Source organism: Trichomycterus rosablanca, chromosome 20, assembly GCF_030014385.1.
Source record: "Trichomycterus rosablanca isolate fTriRos1 chromosome 20, fTriRos1.hap1, whole genome shotgun sequence".
In the NCBI taxonomy this organism is placed as follows: Eukaryota; Metazoa; Chordata; class Actinopteri; order Siluriformes; family Trichomycteridae; genus Trichomycterus; species Trichomycterus rosablanca.
In genome coordinates, this window is record NC_086007.1 from 19865437 (window position 1) to 19882372 (window position 16936).

General features: G+C 37.3%; 1 protein-coding gene across 1 annotated transcript; it reads right to left on the reverse strand.

Annotated features, from left to right (window-relative positions):
* Positions 1-931: 931 nt before the first annotated feature.
* rsph3 (radial spoke head 3) lies at positions 932-16357 on the reverse strand. Its single transcript, XM_063016772.1, has 9 exons — positions 16171-16357; positions 15936-16023; positions 10954-11095; positions 8733-8878; positions 5333-5536; positions 4122-4284; positions 3309-3395; positions 2070-2146; positions 932-1270 (listed from the first exon to the last, which is right to left on the reverse strand). The coding sequence occupies exons 1-8, from the start codon at positions 16281-16283 to the stop codon at positions 2103-2105; spliced, it is 987 nt and encodes a 328-aa protein (XP_062872842.1). The 5' UTR covers positions 16284-16357; the 3' UTR covers positions 932-1270; positions 2070-2102.
* Positions 16358-16936: the final 579 nt, after the last annotated feature.

A 16936-nucleotide genomic window follows, 5' to 3' on the forward strand; every position in this document is an offset into this window, starting at 1 on the left:
CTATACTTCTTCTTCCTCGGCCTTTGTCCCGTTCGGTTGCGGGGTCGGCTCTCGGAGGATCGTGATCCGCATTGATTCGGCACAATTTTTACGCCGGGTGCCCTTCCTGACACAACCCTCCCTATTTTATCCGGGCTTGGGACCGGCACTACAATGCACTGGTTTGTGCATCTAGCGGCTAGGTATCTATATACAACAGTTAGTTCCGACCTTACAATCTGACTGGTTGAGAAGCGTTCTAACCGCGCTGATATTCGTGATAACAGCACGGCCTTTTCACACCACAACTGTATTACTCCGCTGACGTGTCGCCAGTAACGACAAGCTTCAAGCACACAAGCCGGACTGTTTGATGCCGATGCACATCCTACAGAGCAGCCTTTTTTTTCTAACTGCACAATGAACGGAAGTGTGCAGATTAACATATACAAATAAAGCAATAACTCTAATAAATAACTAAATTCTATCTTTTAATTCTTAATAAATTTTATTTTTTAGCTTTTTCTCCTTTTCCTTTCATCTTCGTTTATTCATATTTGCTTATTATTTTTATTCCAAACTAGCGTTACTATATATATATATTACTTGAACATTTATTTAACTGATAAAAGTACAAGAAAACATGTTCAGTGTTGTCACGAACAAACCTAATTGTATTTTTTATATATAATTTCTAATAATCCATTTCTTATCTTTACCAGGGGTGACAATTTCAAAGGGGACTGTATAGTCTCTGTAAAGAGAATATCATTCATTTTTACTAACTGCTTCATCCTGTTAAGGGTTGTGGTGGGTCTGGTGCCTTTTGGTAACACTGAGTGCAAGACAAGAGTACACCTTGGGCAGGGCACCAATCAATTGTAGGACGAAGCACATTCACATACTCACACCTAATAGCAATTTAAAAGGTCATTTTCAGTCAACACAGTCAGAATTCTGAGTAAATTTATTTAGCAGTCTGGTGAAGTGTCATATTTATGCAATACTGGAAGGACATATACAGCACACACCACACACAAAAATGTTTTAATGAAGAACATACCACATTCCAGAATCCCTGGCCCTGGAGCCGAGACAACCTTACTACCGTTTGTGCAACAGTGCTACCTTCTTTTTGAAAATATTGTTCAATATTGTTTGTGACTGTAATCAATTGTAATTTAACCCTTTGTTAACAGTAAAATAACATTAAATGTTGAAAGCAATTGAAGGAATACGCACATCATTTATATTTAAATAAAATATTGAGACATCCAAAGACTCCACTGACCTGCAAGAAAAGTAATAAAAATATTAAAATATATTAAAATAGCCTAACCGTTTGTACATAACAATACATTTTGCATTACATTTAATATTTTGGTATTGTACAATAACCCCTAGCTCTCTCTTTAACCAATAAAACGATGTTTGCAAACTCCACTGTACAACTTGACCACAGGCCTGTTGTAGAAAAGTGGACGACTTTATATATCTCCTCTTCCAGTTTGCCTATAACGTTGGTTTAGCAACCAGTATTTCCTGGAATCCACTGTTTTAATTATTTCTCTGAAAGCTTCTTTCTCGATTGTCTATAAATGAATCGTGTCCTTGCATATGTGGACTGTTATTGCATTCGTAATGTCGTTGTTTGCAACAGCCATGGCTCGACAAACCATACAGTATATAGTGTTTCATTCTGTTCTAAACTGCCGAAATGCCTCATTTATTTGGCAGGTTTCTCCGGTGCATATTTGGTCTTCCTCTTTTCATCCTCCATCTGTTTTTGTTATTTTTTTTCCCCATATCGAGGTAACCTCTCATCTGTTAACACTGTAATGCTAACGCTACCTGGCTAACTCGTGAGCTGTATCTAATCTGCACAACGCTCCATGGTGCTTTTTAGCGGCGAACAATATTATATAATTTGCTGCCTACTGAAGCCTACAGCTGTTGTATTATCTATGCTATGTTATGGTGGTATTTGAGGAATCAAAAAATGGTATACCAAATGTACTGTTACTAAAATTTTGCAGGATTAATAATGCAGTCCAGTTTTAACCAGTTGAGAGAAATAAAACTTTACATACAAAGATAAACATCATCATATGGAGCTGACGATCTTAAACAACTTCCAGACTCTGGTTGGTGACATCTTGGATGAGCACTGTAACAAAACAGACAAGATGTGGGTGTGACATCACCTGAAGCATGACTGATTTAATATAGTTATATTATATGCTAACCCTGAAACTGGCTGTGTTCATTGAGGTAATTGGACTTCAGATAAGACATGATGTCTTTAAGACACAAAGAGAAACTGATTTTAAAAAAGTCTGTTTATCCAGAGGTTAAGTATCGTTGACAGACTAAGACAGGTGGGGATGCTACAAGTCTTTTGCTGCGTGTGGTGTTAGAGGTGTGGGAATAAAGGCACACGACAAGGTAGAGGTCACTTTACCTGTTTAGTCAGGACTTCAATGAGCGCTACAACACTTTAGACTGCCTAGCTCCAGCACCTGTGCTACCTATTGGGTTCAACGCTGGGGCCATACGGCGAGTATAAACCGGGTGATGCATTCTGATTGGCTGAGCTGAATGTAACTCACATATCGCCGCTACAATATTGTAAATTAATAATAACGACCTGGCGAGTGCAGCCAATGAGGGGGCAGTGGGGTGGGGGGTTGAGTTCATGTCGTGGAGGGTCTTCCCACGCCATGGGCCCCAGTGCACCAGCCCCTCTGCTCCCCCTGTAGTTACGCCCCTGCTTCCTTCTGCATCAAATCTCTTCTTGGACATTTTGGGATTACATGGGTCACAAAATCGACATGCATTGTGGAAGATGTAGTTTATGTACAACTTTACATTATATTTTAGAACAATCATACTCCTTTTAAGCTCTCATGTGCCACATAAAATGATGTGGGGGTCTTGAGTTTGACACGTGGATTAGACGGTCATTTGCAGGAGTGATGTTGGATAAACTATTCTTTATTTTATTAATAAAAAATTCATAAAATCATGACACATTTTAAACGACTTAGTAAGACTATGAACTTCTAGAAATAATGTCTGTAATAAATGTAAATGAAACCAAATTAATAGCAGCTGTAATAGAAACTGTATCAGATTAGTCCCTGCCCATTAGTTTGAATAATGTACATGCACACATGTATTTTCCTATAATTCTTTCAGATATAACAAAGCACCACAGACATTATACTAGGGTATTTGCATGGATCTTTTAATGTTTTTTAAACCTTGTGTGGATCATGGTATTAATACCAAATTAAGCATATGAAATCTGAAATAACACATAAACTCACTATCAAGCACTGTTAGTGCTATTTGTCGCTTCTCCAAAGCATTGCCCACTTCTCCCATCAGCCAAGGAAGAAATCCAGTCTCTATATCTGTTGTGTAAAAAGTAACGACATAAAAGCATAAAATGCAGACAGGTTTTATCTGTAAACATTACATTTTCAGCATTTAGCAGACGCTTTTTTACCCAAAGCAACTTACAGTACTATGACCGTATACAGTCTAAGCAACAGAGGGTTAAGGGCCCAACAGTGGCAACCTGGCAGCAGTGGGGCTTGAACCAGTGACCTTTCGATTACTAGTCCAGTACCTTAACCTCTAGACTACAACTGCCCTACATAGTACAGCCCAGATTTAAAAAGAAACAAAACCCATTATACAGTAGTATGCAAATTAATTAAAGTAGCATATTTACACAGTAAATGTTATAAAAATGATCATTTACCCCTTTTGTAATAAACTTTGCACAGAATAGCATGATTTTCACCGTCCGTTGTTTATGCAATACTATAAGCAGAGTAAATAGCTACAGCTAATGCACACTCTGTCTGTGGCCAGTATAGTTTAACTTTTACATGTTAACATTTGCAGTGTATATAATGTATATTGCAAATGTTAATATAAAGTTTGCACAAATTCCAATCGGATGGTTCGGACTAGGGTTCTATTGCTACGTATTAGATGTGCATTGATCATTTAAAGCATGAATAAAAGAAGCCCAGAATTAAATCTACAATATCAAGATTTATCTCAATCTGTGACATATGAAAAGAACTCTTTAAAAAAGTGCTTTAAAGTATGCTTAAAAAGAGGCATACCTCTCTGCACTGGGTCGTAAAAATATCCGTGGTCTCTCAGATTGGAATAGACGGAGGGAAGAAGGTCAGCCAGATATTGTTGAGTGAATGTTCTAGCAGCAATTTTATCTGCAAGCTCTTTCTCCTTCTGTAGGGCTAATCTTTGCTGCTTAATCCTGCGATCCTGCAATTAAATAAACACAATTGAGAATGGTGCAGACAAAAAAATATTTTAAAATTAGGTTTTTTATGGCCGGGAGAAAACAAATGGGCTGCAAAGCACCATCTAGTGGTCCACTGACCCAACCTGAAGTGAAGACATTGGCCTTATTGGGCCACTTTTAATTACACTAATTATGTCAGGATCTCTATTGTTTTAGATTGTGCTTTGAGATGCACCACATATTTGGCAACATATGTTTCCCAAAATGAATATGTACCCTATAGATTACACAATGCCTTCACATATGTGCAAGTTACCCATGCCATTGACATTTTGGCACTAATACACCCCAGTGCAATGACAGATGCTCACTTCTGAAGTTTGTATTGGTAACAATCAGCATGTTATTAGTTTATTTTATTTTTTTTATATTTTGTTTATGCATTTTCTCCCCTTTTTCTCCCTTTTAGCGCGTCCAATTGCCAGATTGTGTCATGCTTCCTCTCCACCAATGCCGATCCCCGCTCTGATTAAGGATAACGAAGCTAACCCACGCCCCCTCCTACACGTGGGCAGCAGCCGTATGTATTTTGTCACCTACACTTTGACAAGTGCAATGCGGATCAGTATTGTGTACGGAGAGACACACCCTGACGACATGCCATCGATCAGCCAGCAGAGGTCGTGATTGCATTAGTTATGAGAGAGTCCCTGTCCGGCTTTAATATCCCACCCCTATCTGAACAACAGGCCAATCGTTGTTCATGTGGCAGGCAGAGCTGAGATTCGATACGATGTATTCGAGATCCCAGCTATGGTGTGCTAGCGTGTGTTTTACCGCTGCGCCACCTGAGGTTCACGCCCCCCCCCCCCATGCTGTGAATCCTTTAATACTGTTATACATTGTAGATGGTAAAAATTCTTTGAAATGTTATGTTAAAAATGCTGTTTTAAAAGTGTTTTTGCAAAATTGACACATTTACCCTTTCTTACTTTCTTATACGCAGAATAAAATATAAAAACCATAGACACAAATGTAACTTAAACCATAAATAACTTTAAACTTTACCTTCTCCTCACGGTAACGTCTCTCCTGCTCCTCCAGTCTCTGAACCTCCACCAGCTCAGCATTACGCAACTCCTGGAATGCTCGCTGTTGAGCCCTCAAAGCTGCTAACTCTTCCTCTTCAAGAACTTCCAGCAGAGCCTGTTCCATGGTCTTTCCTACCAACACCTCTAACACAGGCTTCACCTCCAGGTCAAAGTCAAACAGCTGAGTCCAAGACAAAGAGCAGTAAAAGTTTTTACTTACATATACTTTGATACTATTTGGACATCCCTCCTAATTAGTGAGTTTTTTCATGTTTCATTTTTTGGTTTGTTTATTTATGACACCTTAGCAAATAGTTTGATCCAAAGCAACAGTTGGGACCCAATACAACTGAAGTAATTAAGAGTTAAAGGCTGTGAGCATGGGCCCAACAATGACAACTAGAGATGTACCGATCGGGGTTTTTGGCACCGATTCCGATCTCCGATCTCCTTTCAGGGACATGGACATTTATTTTAGCAGTAAATAAAATAAATAAACTTAAAAAGAGCCTCAGCGGATAAACCGGAGCAGCGCGCGCGTGTGTGTGTGTGTGTGTGTTTGTGCCTTTAGAAGAGACGCTTTGTTCACAGTATCGCTATAAGTGATTCATTGATTCATGAGTTGATTCGTTTTATGTGAAGCGTAAGTTTCTCTTCTCAGTTATCTCTCCGTGTTTACTGTTATTAATTAAATGTCGTGGTTTTAAATAAACACCAGATACTACAGAACATTTTGTGTGACTCTCTTACATTAAAAAGCTTCATTAAACTGCTATTACCACAGATCTGTAACCGACCGTCAGACTCATTCCGTCTAAGGAGCTAAAAGTTTTCTGATCCTAAAAGTTCAGCAGATGATCCTGAACTAACGAATTTGCTAATGAATAAACTTTTGCCTCGGATTGGCTCTGTAACATTTTCTGTTCTCATCTACATCACAAGTAAGAACCGCTCACGATTTACCAAAGTGAACCAGGAGTTTATATAACGTGCTGATAGAATCGACTCAGATGTGACCGGGTTGAATTATCTTTTTAAAGTAAATATTACAATCAGCAAAATTACATCGTATGTATGATGCACAACGTTAATGATGTTATTTTAGGTCATGAAGAGCTTTCACTGTGGTTTCTGTACGATGGTTGATGAATGGTGATGTGATGGTTGGCGCTTCGTAGCTCAAAGTCTGGATCAATCCACTGAGCTGTTAACTTAACATGGTCTTTATATATCACACGATCGGATCGGATCGGCTACTTTTAGGAAATATCGGCCGATCGCCGATAGCTTATTTTGATTAAAAATCGGCCGATACCGATTCGTAGCCGATCGATCGTCCCATCTCTAATGACAACCTAGTAGATCTTGATTTGATATGTATGGTGTGAGCTTTGGTTTGCACCATGTCATTAAAAGACCAAATCTGAAAAGCCATTTCTTCTATCCAGAGACCACTTCCATTTAATTCCAGGCCAAGGATGGTTTATACAGTCTGCCCTCAATTCTGTGAATTTTTACTGCAGCACTAAAGGACCTCCATTAAAAATACATTGCAATGCCCTCTCTAAAAATAAATACTGCTGCAAATAGTGCCACAATTTTAAGAAAGGATGCCAAATCAAGCATTTCTGTCCACACAGTTACAAAAAATTATTTTCAGGTTTACCTTAGTCCATAGTTTTTTAGAGTAAAGGTGTATCAAGACTTTCCTCCTAATTTGTGGGTTTTTACATCATCCCTACATATGTATGTTGTGTATATAAAATTTTTTTTTGGGTAACTCACTTTTATGTGGTGCTCTACTGTGGTTCAAATGTACTACTGAATACTTTTAAGGTAAAATGATATGTTACTAAAGTGTGGTGGTTTTGCATAATGTTTTTTTTGTTGTACATGGCAGAGATGGGGACTCGAGTCTGCGACACACGGCGACTTCGGACTCGACGCAGACTCATTTCAAATGACTCTGACTCAACTCAAGACTCGCAAAAATGACTCGTAAACAAGAGTCCCTAGCGTCAGCATAATATTTTGATCTGGGACACAGCCTCTTCTTGTGAGGCATCACAACATTCGGAAAGCATGAGTATGATAATGAAAGTAAAATTGGATTGGAATCTCACTTAAAATGGTGGAATACCCTACATAGTGCACTTCACAGGAACAACTGGGGTGAATGGAACGCTCCTACAGAATTGGCACTAATGGTTGAAAGACCGCTTTCTGAACCAATCAGACCTTCTGATTTAAATTTAATAAGAAATGCTGTTATTTGCATTTATTCAGTTTGCGTCACACAGATGATGTGTTAATGAAACGCTTGATTGGCTTTCTAACGAGTTCGTGTTTTACTTCACAACCAGGAAAAGTTTGGAGGTTTTTAATTAAGCACATTTACAAAATAACGGATTCTATTCCTAATGGGACACACACTTATAAATTTAACAGCATCTGGAAGAACATAAGCTAAGGTAAGAGGTGGTTATGATTTTTTTGCTGTGTTTTGGATTTTGGCCGCTGTGCCGTGATTTATCGCACGCTTGTGTTTTGCAATGAAAACAAAACGTATCAGTTTAAGCTTTTAACTGGTACCTTCTTGTTATGTAAATTACATTCATTTGCACAATGACTAGGAAAGTAAAAGTACTAAGTAAAACGGCAAATTACAGTCGCTAATCTGTTGTTTTCTATCTGAATGTACATATTATTTGTTTATTTCTACGCTACATTTCCAATATATGTTTTGTGTATATTATATTGACTCGTGACTTGACTCAGACTCTAGCCTACAGACTCGTGACTTGACTCGGACTCGTATTTTGTGACTTGTGAACATCTCTGGTACACGGTTAATACATCCAGTCAACGCTACCTTATTACACAGGCTTTGTACCTATGCACCAATGTCATAGTATTATTTCCTGCCCTAATAAAAAGGTAACATTTGGGCCCTTGTACTTATGTGTTTTTATTTTTCATTTTCTGTTTTATTAGCCATTTATTAAAACATTTGTGCATTTAGGACTATAAAATTGGTCCCAATCAAGACACCCTGCTGATGAAAAGCATTTCTACATAATGAATTCAAGCTAATGTCCATTTATTTACCATTTGATTTAGGTTCACTTAACATATAAGTGCACTTTTAACGTACACGTTTTTTGCACAGCAGTGACACCACATGGACGATGCTTGGTTGGCACAGCATCCATAAACATTGCTGAGCTAAAATATCAATTCAAAAATGTTGTCTTTTTGGCATTTGAACTGTGTTAAAACAAGCAAATGATAATAGAAATTGTAACTTCATTGGTGGTAAGGACTAAATATTAGGCATACATGTTAAATCTTGTTGAGAATGATTGAGTCATTTGTACCTCTCCTTTTTCTATTTGTGTTGCTACATCTTTCCCAGTTTTGGCAGGAATAAATACGGGAGTGGCTGGTTTATCCAGGAAGGCATCTGTCTGACATTCCACACTGGTCTCCTCAATATGATCACTCAGCTCTTCCAAGTATAGCTCTAAAATACACAAGACGTTCAGTCACAGCTTTGTGCACATTAGTGCATGCAATATTAAAACATCCTGATATACAGTAATAAAGTCCTGATTTTTTAGACTGGCTGTGTAAACCATACAATTCACAAACATGCACAAACAAAATATGTTAGCTAAGTATTTAGAATTTGTATTTAACTAATGTTATTTATTTATTAGTTTTTTACTTTCTACGAGAATAATGAAAATAATAAAAAAATAATAATACAAATAAAAAATGAAAATAAAAATGACATACGGTATACTTTAAAAGGTTAATTTTGCAAGGCCATTTGCCATTCTTTAAACTACTTTTTATATTGTAGAAGATTTGGCTATGAATTTTAAACATTACCACAGGTAAAGAGTACCATAGATAGAGTACAGTTTTTTATTTATTTTTTTTTTTTTACCCCTTTTTCTCCCCTTTTTTAGCGCATCCAATTGTTCAATTAGCATCGCGCTTCCTCTCTGTCTATGCCGAACCCTGCCCTGACGGAGGTGATTGAAGCTAACCCGTATCCCCTCTGAAACACGAGCAGCAGCCAGATGCATCTTTGCCACCCACACATTGACGAGTTTGGCGCCACCTAGCGTTGCATGCGGAGAGACACACCCTAAGGGCACCCTCTCCCATCTCTGTGTAAGCGCCTCCAATCAGCCGGCAGAGAACGCAATCGCATTCTGACAGAGAGAGACCCACATCCGGTTCTTTGTCCCACCCCCCACATGAGCAACCGGCCAATCGTTGCTCATACAGCCACTCAGCTTCGAACCGGTAAAGCAAGGCTGGATTCGATACCACGCTCTCAGAATCCAGCCCTGGTTGCAGCGCGTTTCTTTTTACCGCTGCGCCACCTGAGCGGCGATAGAGTACAGTTTTGTGATTCAATTCGAAAGTTTGTTTTAATTCCAAAGACCTGTGTATATATATATATATTTTTATACAGTGATAGTCAACAACAATTGGCAATGACATTCCAATTTCAGTTCTGCTGGTAATGGCATTCCAGACCTATACAATACTTTTTTACCTATACTCACTGAACTAGATTTTTGTCATCGTTTGAGAATGGTAAAATATCATCATGGCCTTTAACTGTTTTTTTTCTAATACTTTATGTGGTTTTCTGTAACATTAAACTATAAATATCCTTTTATGTACTGAATTGGATATGTCCCTCATAGGGTAAATGCAACCACCTTAACATTCATTAAAAAATATCTATAATATTTAATTATGTGTAATTAAGTGTCCTGTTATAAAGAAAAGATAAAAAGCACTGTGTAGGATATACACCGATCAGCCATAACAGGACCACCACAGAGCAGGTATTATTTAGGTGGTGGATCATTCTCAGCACTGCAGTGACACTGACATGGTGGTGGTGTGTTAGTGTGTGTTGTGTTGTGGATCAGACACAGCAATGCTGATGGAGTTTTTAAACACCTCAATGTCACTGATGGACTGTGACCACTGATGAAGGTCTAGAAGATGACCAACTCAAACAGCAGCAACAGATGAGCGATCGTCTCTGACTTTAAATCTCTAAGGTGAACTTACTAGGTAGGAGTGTCTATTAGAGTGGACAGTGAGTGGACACGATATTTAAAAACTCCAGCAGCACTGCTGTGTCTGATCCACTCATACCAGCACAACACACACTAACAAACCACCACCACCATGTCAGTGTTCTGTGGTGGTCCTGTGGGGTTCCTGACCATTGAAGAACAGGGTGAAAGCATGCTAAAAAAAGTATGGAAAGGAACAGATGGACTACATTCAGTAATTGTAGAACTACAAATTGCTTCTATATGGTAATTGGAGCTGATAAAATGAACAGTGTGTGTAGAAACAAGGAGGTTATGGTTGATCGGTGTAGTTACTAGAGTTATTGTCAACCTTTAAATTAGCTGAGCCACAACAGGCTGCACACATGTATTACTATATAATGAATTTAAACCTAAAGAGTAATAGTGTAGGCCTTAGTTACTTGTATTATGGACCACGGGTTTAAGAACCTCAAGAAACCAATTAAAATAATTCATGATTAGTTACCAGTCTGCACATCAATGTGTTTTCTGTCTTCAGGTAAATTTGGGCTTCTTGAGTAAGGCTGGTCTTTTGCATGCTTTCTCAATGTGGCTCTTCTTCTAGCCTCCTGCTGTCGCTGGTGCTCAACTGGGTCGGGCTGAGAGGTCTGTTAAATATAAATTGTCCAAATGGAGTTAAATAAAAGTATTACAGGAAATTAAATGTTTCATTATATAAATAAATAAATTGCAACCTTTTCACTTAGCTGTAAGATCATGGTGTTTCATAGAACACTTTATTTTTCTAAGTGAATATTTGAAAAATACAACCCCAAATCAGAAAAAGCTGAGACAGTATGGAAAATGCAAATAAAATAAAAATGCAGTGTTCCTTACATTTACTTTTACTTTGATCTCATTGCATACAGTTTGAACCTGAGATATTTCATGTTTTATCTGCTCAACTTCATTTCATTTGTTAATAAACATCCATTCCTGCATTTCAGGTCTGCAACACATTCCAAAAAAAGTTGGGACAGGGGCATTTTTGGGCTAGAAATGAAGTGCAAAAACTAAATAATGATGTGATTTTAAACAGCTGATGTCAACAGGTGATTGTAATCATGGTTTGGTACAAAAGTCTTTAATGAGCAAAGATGATCAGAGGATCTCCAGTTTGTCAACAAATGTGTGAAAAAATGATTGAAATGTTTAAAAACAATGTACCTCAAAGAAAGATTGGAAGGGATTTGCATATTTCTCCCTCTACCGTGCATAATATCATTAAACCATTCAAGGAATCAGGAGGAATTTAAGTGAGTACAGACCAAGGGCGCAAGCTGAACGCTTGTGATCTTTGATCCATCAGATAGCACTGCGTCAAGAACCGCCACTCAACAATAGCTGATATAATCGCATGGGCAAAGGATTACAGGAAGAACGGGACAAAATAAAAGCTGAAACACTAAATCACTTGGTATCCTCGGTGCCAAAACGTCTTTTAAGTGTGGTGAAAAGGAATGGCAGCATTAGAAAGTGGTAAATGCTTTACCGTCCAGACTTTTTTTGTAATGTGTTGCAGGCCTGAAATGCAGGAATGGATGTTTATTAATAAATAAAATGAAGTTAAGCAGACAAAACAAGAAATATCTCAGGTTCATCCTGTCTGCAATCAAATAAAAGTCAAAGTAAATGTAAGAAACCTTTTCTGATTTGGGGTTGTATTCTATTTAAATCTAGATGAATAAAACAAACTCAAAATATATAAATGTGTCTTCTTTGCTTATGCCATTGTGATTCATGTAGTTTAAGAAGTACAAAAATAATGTCTTGTCATTGAAATATGGAAACAGGGATTTTTTGTTTTTTCAGTATTTGTCTACAATGTGTCAGCTAAGCTAAAACAGAGTAAACGTATTTTTTTGTCTTTAAGACTAAACATACAATTATAAAAGTAAATTAAATAAACTTTATTAAATGTAGCATGATATTACCTTCCTTTGTTGACAAAAGCTTTTGTATTACCTATCTATTATTGGCTTTAGTTTCTAATGTGTTTTGATGTAGTAAATACATTCATTGATTCATTTAACTCATTGTCTGTCTTACAGCCATTTCATCCTGGTCATCATATTTATATTAAATTAACAAATCTCTTTAGCCACACCTATTGCAAATATGTGTAAAATAAATGATACCTGTGTTGCTACAGTTTGGAGAAGGCCCTCTTATTGTTTCAGTATGACTGTGCACAAAGCAGGGTCATAAAGGCTCATAAATATGGTTTGTCAAGTATGGCGTGGAACAACTTCAGTAGCCTTCAGATAACTTCAGATACTTGACATCAACCTCTTTAACATATTTGGGATGAATTGGAACATTGATTGTGGGCCAGGCCTTCTCGTCCAACATCAGTTCACAATCTTACAAAATAAATCTTGTAAAAAAACTCCTCAGAGTTGTGGAGGCTGTTAGAGATGCATAATAATGCCCATGGTTTTAAAGTTAGATGTCCAACGTCATGTTTCACACTACATTCATGACAGAAACTGTAGTTATTCGTTACACAAGATTCATCAGCTCACAAGGTTATATCGAACACAATCATGGACAATATTGTATCTCCAGTTCACCTCACTTGCATGTTTTTGGACTGTGAGAGGAAACCGGAGCTCTCGGAGGAAACCCACACAGACACGGGGAGAACGCCCCACCTGGGGTGTCGAACTAAGTACTTTCTTGCTGTGAAGTGACAGTGCTACCCAGAGCTTCCTTCCCCACTGGCCAAGTAATGTTGGCATAAGTTGTGTTGGTGATTATTGAGAATTGGCTTTTCATTTATATTATTATAATATTTTTATTTCACTTATATAATAAGTTTGTACACTTAAGTCGTTTAAGTGTATAAATGCTTACGGGCGGCACAGTGCCTCACAGCAAGAAGGTCCTGGGTTCGATCCCCAGGCGGGGCGGTCCGGGTCCTTTCTGTGTGGAGTTTGCATGTTCTCATCGTGTCTGTGTGGGTTTCCTCCGGGAGCTCCGGTTTCCTCCCACAGTCCAAAGACACGCAAGTGAGGTGAATTAGAGATACAAATTTGACTGTTTTTGACATTAAACTTGTGAACTGATCATTCTTGTGTTACGATACCATTTCTGTCATGAATTTAAGTGTAAAACATGATGTTAAAATCCTAATAAATAAATAAATGGGTGATTCTTCAATTGCGGGCTCTTTTTACCATCTTAACTTTTGAAAAATAAAATTAGTAATAATTTAGTTTCAATTATGTCAAGATAATGCTTACATGCTTTAGAGCAGTGGTTCTCAAACTTTTTAGACCAAGTACCACCCATTATCAAACCAAAACTTCCAAGTACCACCTATGTTTCTCATCATGGCACACATTAATTAGGTGTGTGTGTATATATTAGTGGTGGGAATTATGGCTTCTTGAAGGGAGTCGGATCTTTTGGCTCGGTTCCTTTTAAAGAGCCGTTCAAAGAAATGGCTCTTTGTTCTTCGGGAGGCGCTACTGGGTAAACTATAAGACACCCCCGATATTAATATCAAATTTTGCTACCTTGCCTTAAATGTATTCCTAATTCAAACAACACTTAAACGAGAAAAAAAAGTTACTTCAAAAGGAAAAAAACTACAGAGAAGAGACGTACTGTGGTTGCATCGCATTAAGTTTCAGAACAATCCTCTCTTGTGCAGAGATGTGACTGTGTTTGTTTCTGCTTTAAAACATAAGCGCCATGAAATAATCAGATTTAACACAATTAAACAAGTTTATAGTTTATTTCTCAATTATTTGCCATTATACTACTAGCTCTCTCTCTCTCTCTCTCTGTGTGTGTGTGTGTGTGTGTGTGTGTCTCGCTCGCTCTCCGTGATACTGAAAGTGTTTCGGATTTGAATATCGACAATAAACAGCTCTTATTACAATTTACGATTAATTCCCTCTACTGATGTGAAGCTGAATGGGTGGATTACAGTCTAGAACTGCGCAGAAATAAAAGACTCGGTTCCTTTCGTTCATTTCAAAGATCCGTTCAATAGAATCGGATCGTTCGCGAACGACTCATCACTAGTATATCTGCAGTTACCACTGAGCATTTCAGTGAGTGCGCCTGTTTAGCGGAGCAGCCTCGTGATGTCAGGAACGAGATCAGTGAGATTCAAACGCAGATCTGCTCTGATAAAAGTGAGAGAGCTACTGATAACTTTACTGATAACTTTTCTGAAATTTCGAGATGGAAACCGCGAACGTGAAGTATAAACGTAATGAAGTACGGTGGCTGCGTAGCCCCGAATATTTTTAAAAACACATTCGTTTTAATTAAACTGATTTTATTAAAACAGAATTATAAGAACTTTGAAACAGATTTCATTAGTAATTTCCAAATTTTTTTTAATTTTTTTTTATTTATAATTATTAAATTATTAATTTTTTCGGTGCATGTAATTACTTTTCCGAGATTATCTGGCGTACCACCTCGTGCTGCTTCACGTACCACCAGTGGTACGCGTACCACAGTTTGAGAACCACTGCTTTAGAGCAAGGACTTAATGATGGCTACAATTGAGCTTATATAGAATTTTAATATTTCATATTTATTTGCGAAGTGGCATAGCAAAATGTCATTATGTAATGACGTGTTGCGGTAATGACAATTTTTACTTTTTTTAAGAAAAAAAACTAGCTAGGCCATGGATTTGCTAAAGCTAGTCAACAGCTAGTACAAGATGAACTTTACATACATATAAATAATGTGTAAATTTCTTTTTTTTTTTGGTAAAGCACTGCCATACTGATGTAAATGGTAATGACGCTGAATAAATATACTCTATGATCAGGAGGAATACATGATTAAATTACTCACATTTCCAGACATTAAAATGTCAATCTTCTCTCATGGCTGGCATGTGCTTCCTTGCGAGTCTTTGTTTCCATGGTTACAACATAAACAAGCGTTACCTTCAAATGATTCCCTACAGAAACCGTACACTGTTGCGGTAATGACGATAATGCTGGGGACAGTCATATATTGCTCCAAAATATGCATAGGTTGTACAAATATGAAAAAAAAATTACATTTTGTTTCTTTTTAAGTTATTATAAACTCATATTAGTATAGTTATAATATAGTTGAGTGATATTTATACTTGATTTTAATGTACAGCACTTTGGTTGACACACGTTGTCTTTTAAATGTGCTATATAAATAAAGGTGACTTGACTCATATTGTGATTTTTATAATTAATTGATCACTTTTTAGCATTTTATTAGAGCAGAGAAGTTTTAAAGTCTGGGGACAAGGCCAAAGTAGCAAAATATTGATGTTTAAATCATCATAAAAAATGGAAATCATAATTATTTTGCTGTGTAATTTTTTTAGTGATGTAATGAATTATTATGAAGTATTTTTAACACAAATTTAAAACCTAGGGACGTAAAAGTTCCCCCAATTGAAGAATCACCCAAATATGTATGAATGCTTACAGTTGGAAGGATGTGCTGTGCATAGGTATTTCCCCTGACGACACGTCGATCGTACATGATGTTTCCATAGATCGTTTGTCCTTCATCTCTATATAATAAAAAGTATAAATAGAAAAGAAATCACAATTAAAGTAAACAATCGTGATACAGGTTTAGTAAGTTAAGAGCATAACATAGTATAAACATAAGCAGCACACAGCTAGTTAGTGAACTTGGCGATTCTACAGGATCTTACTGTATAGATGTAGAATCCCTGTATTTGTCGCGGTTAGGAACAGCACGAGGTCGACTAGAAAATATATATGTGCCATTTTGAGCGTCTCCCTGTGGCTGTAACACCGAAGTCATTCTTCCTTACTGTAATATTACATGAAAATAAACGTCTGACGGGTCACTAACTGCTTCAACAAGAGGAGCGTTATGGTAACGGTTATGGCAACTGTAACCAAGCATGACGCAAACAAACCCCGCCCCCTGTCCAGCCATAACATTAAAACCACCTCCTTGTTTCCACACTCACTGTTCATGTTATCAGCTCCACTTACCATATAGGAGCACTTTGTAGTTCTACAATTACTGACTGTAGTCCATCTGTTTCTCTACATACCTTTTTAGTCTGCTTTCACCCTGTTCTTCAATGATCAGGACCCCCACAGGACCACCACAGAGCAGGTATTATTTGGGTGGTGGGTCATTCTCAGCACTGCAGTGACACTGACATGGTGGTGGTGTGTTAGTGTGTGTTGTGCTGGTATGAGTGGATCAGATCTATCTATCTATCTATCTATCTATCTATCTATCTATCTATCTATCTATCTATCTATCTATCTATCTATAATATATATATATATATATATATATATATATATATATATATATATATATATATATATATATATATATATATATATATTTGGTATATTTTTCTAATCTCTTCTTGAGCCAAAACATGTCCACTCTATTAGACACTCCTACCTAGTTGGTCCACCTTGTAGATGTAA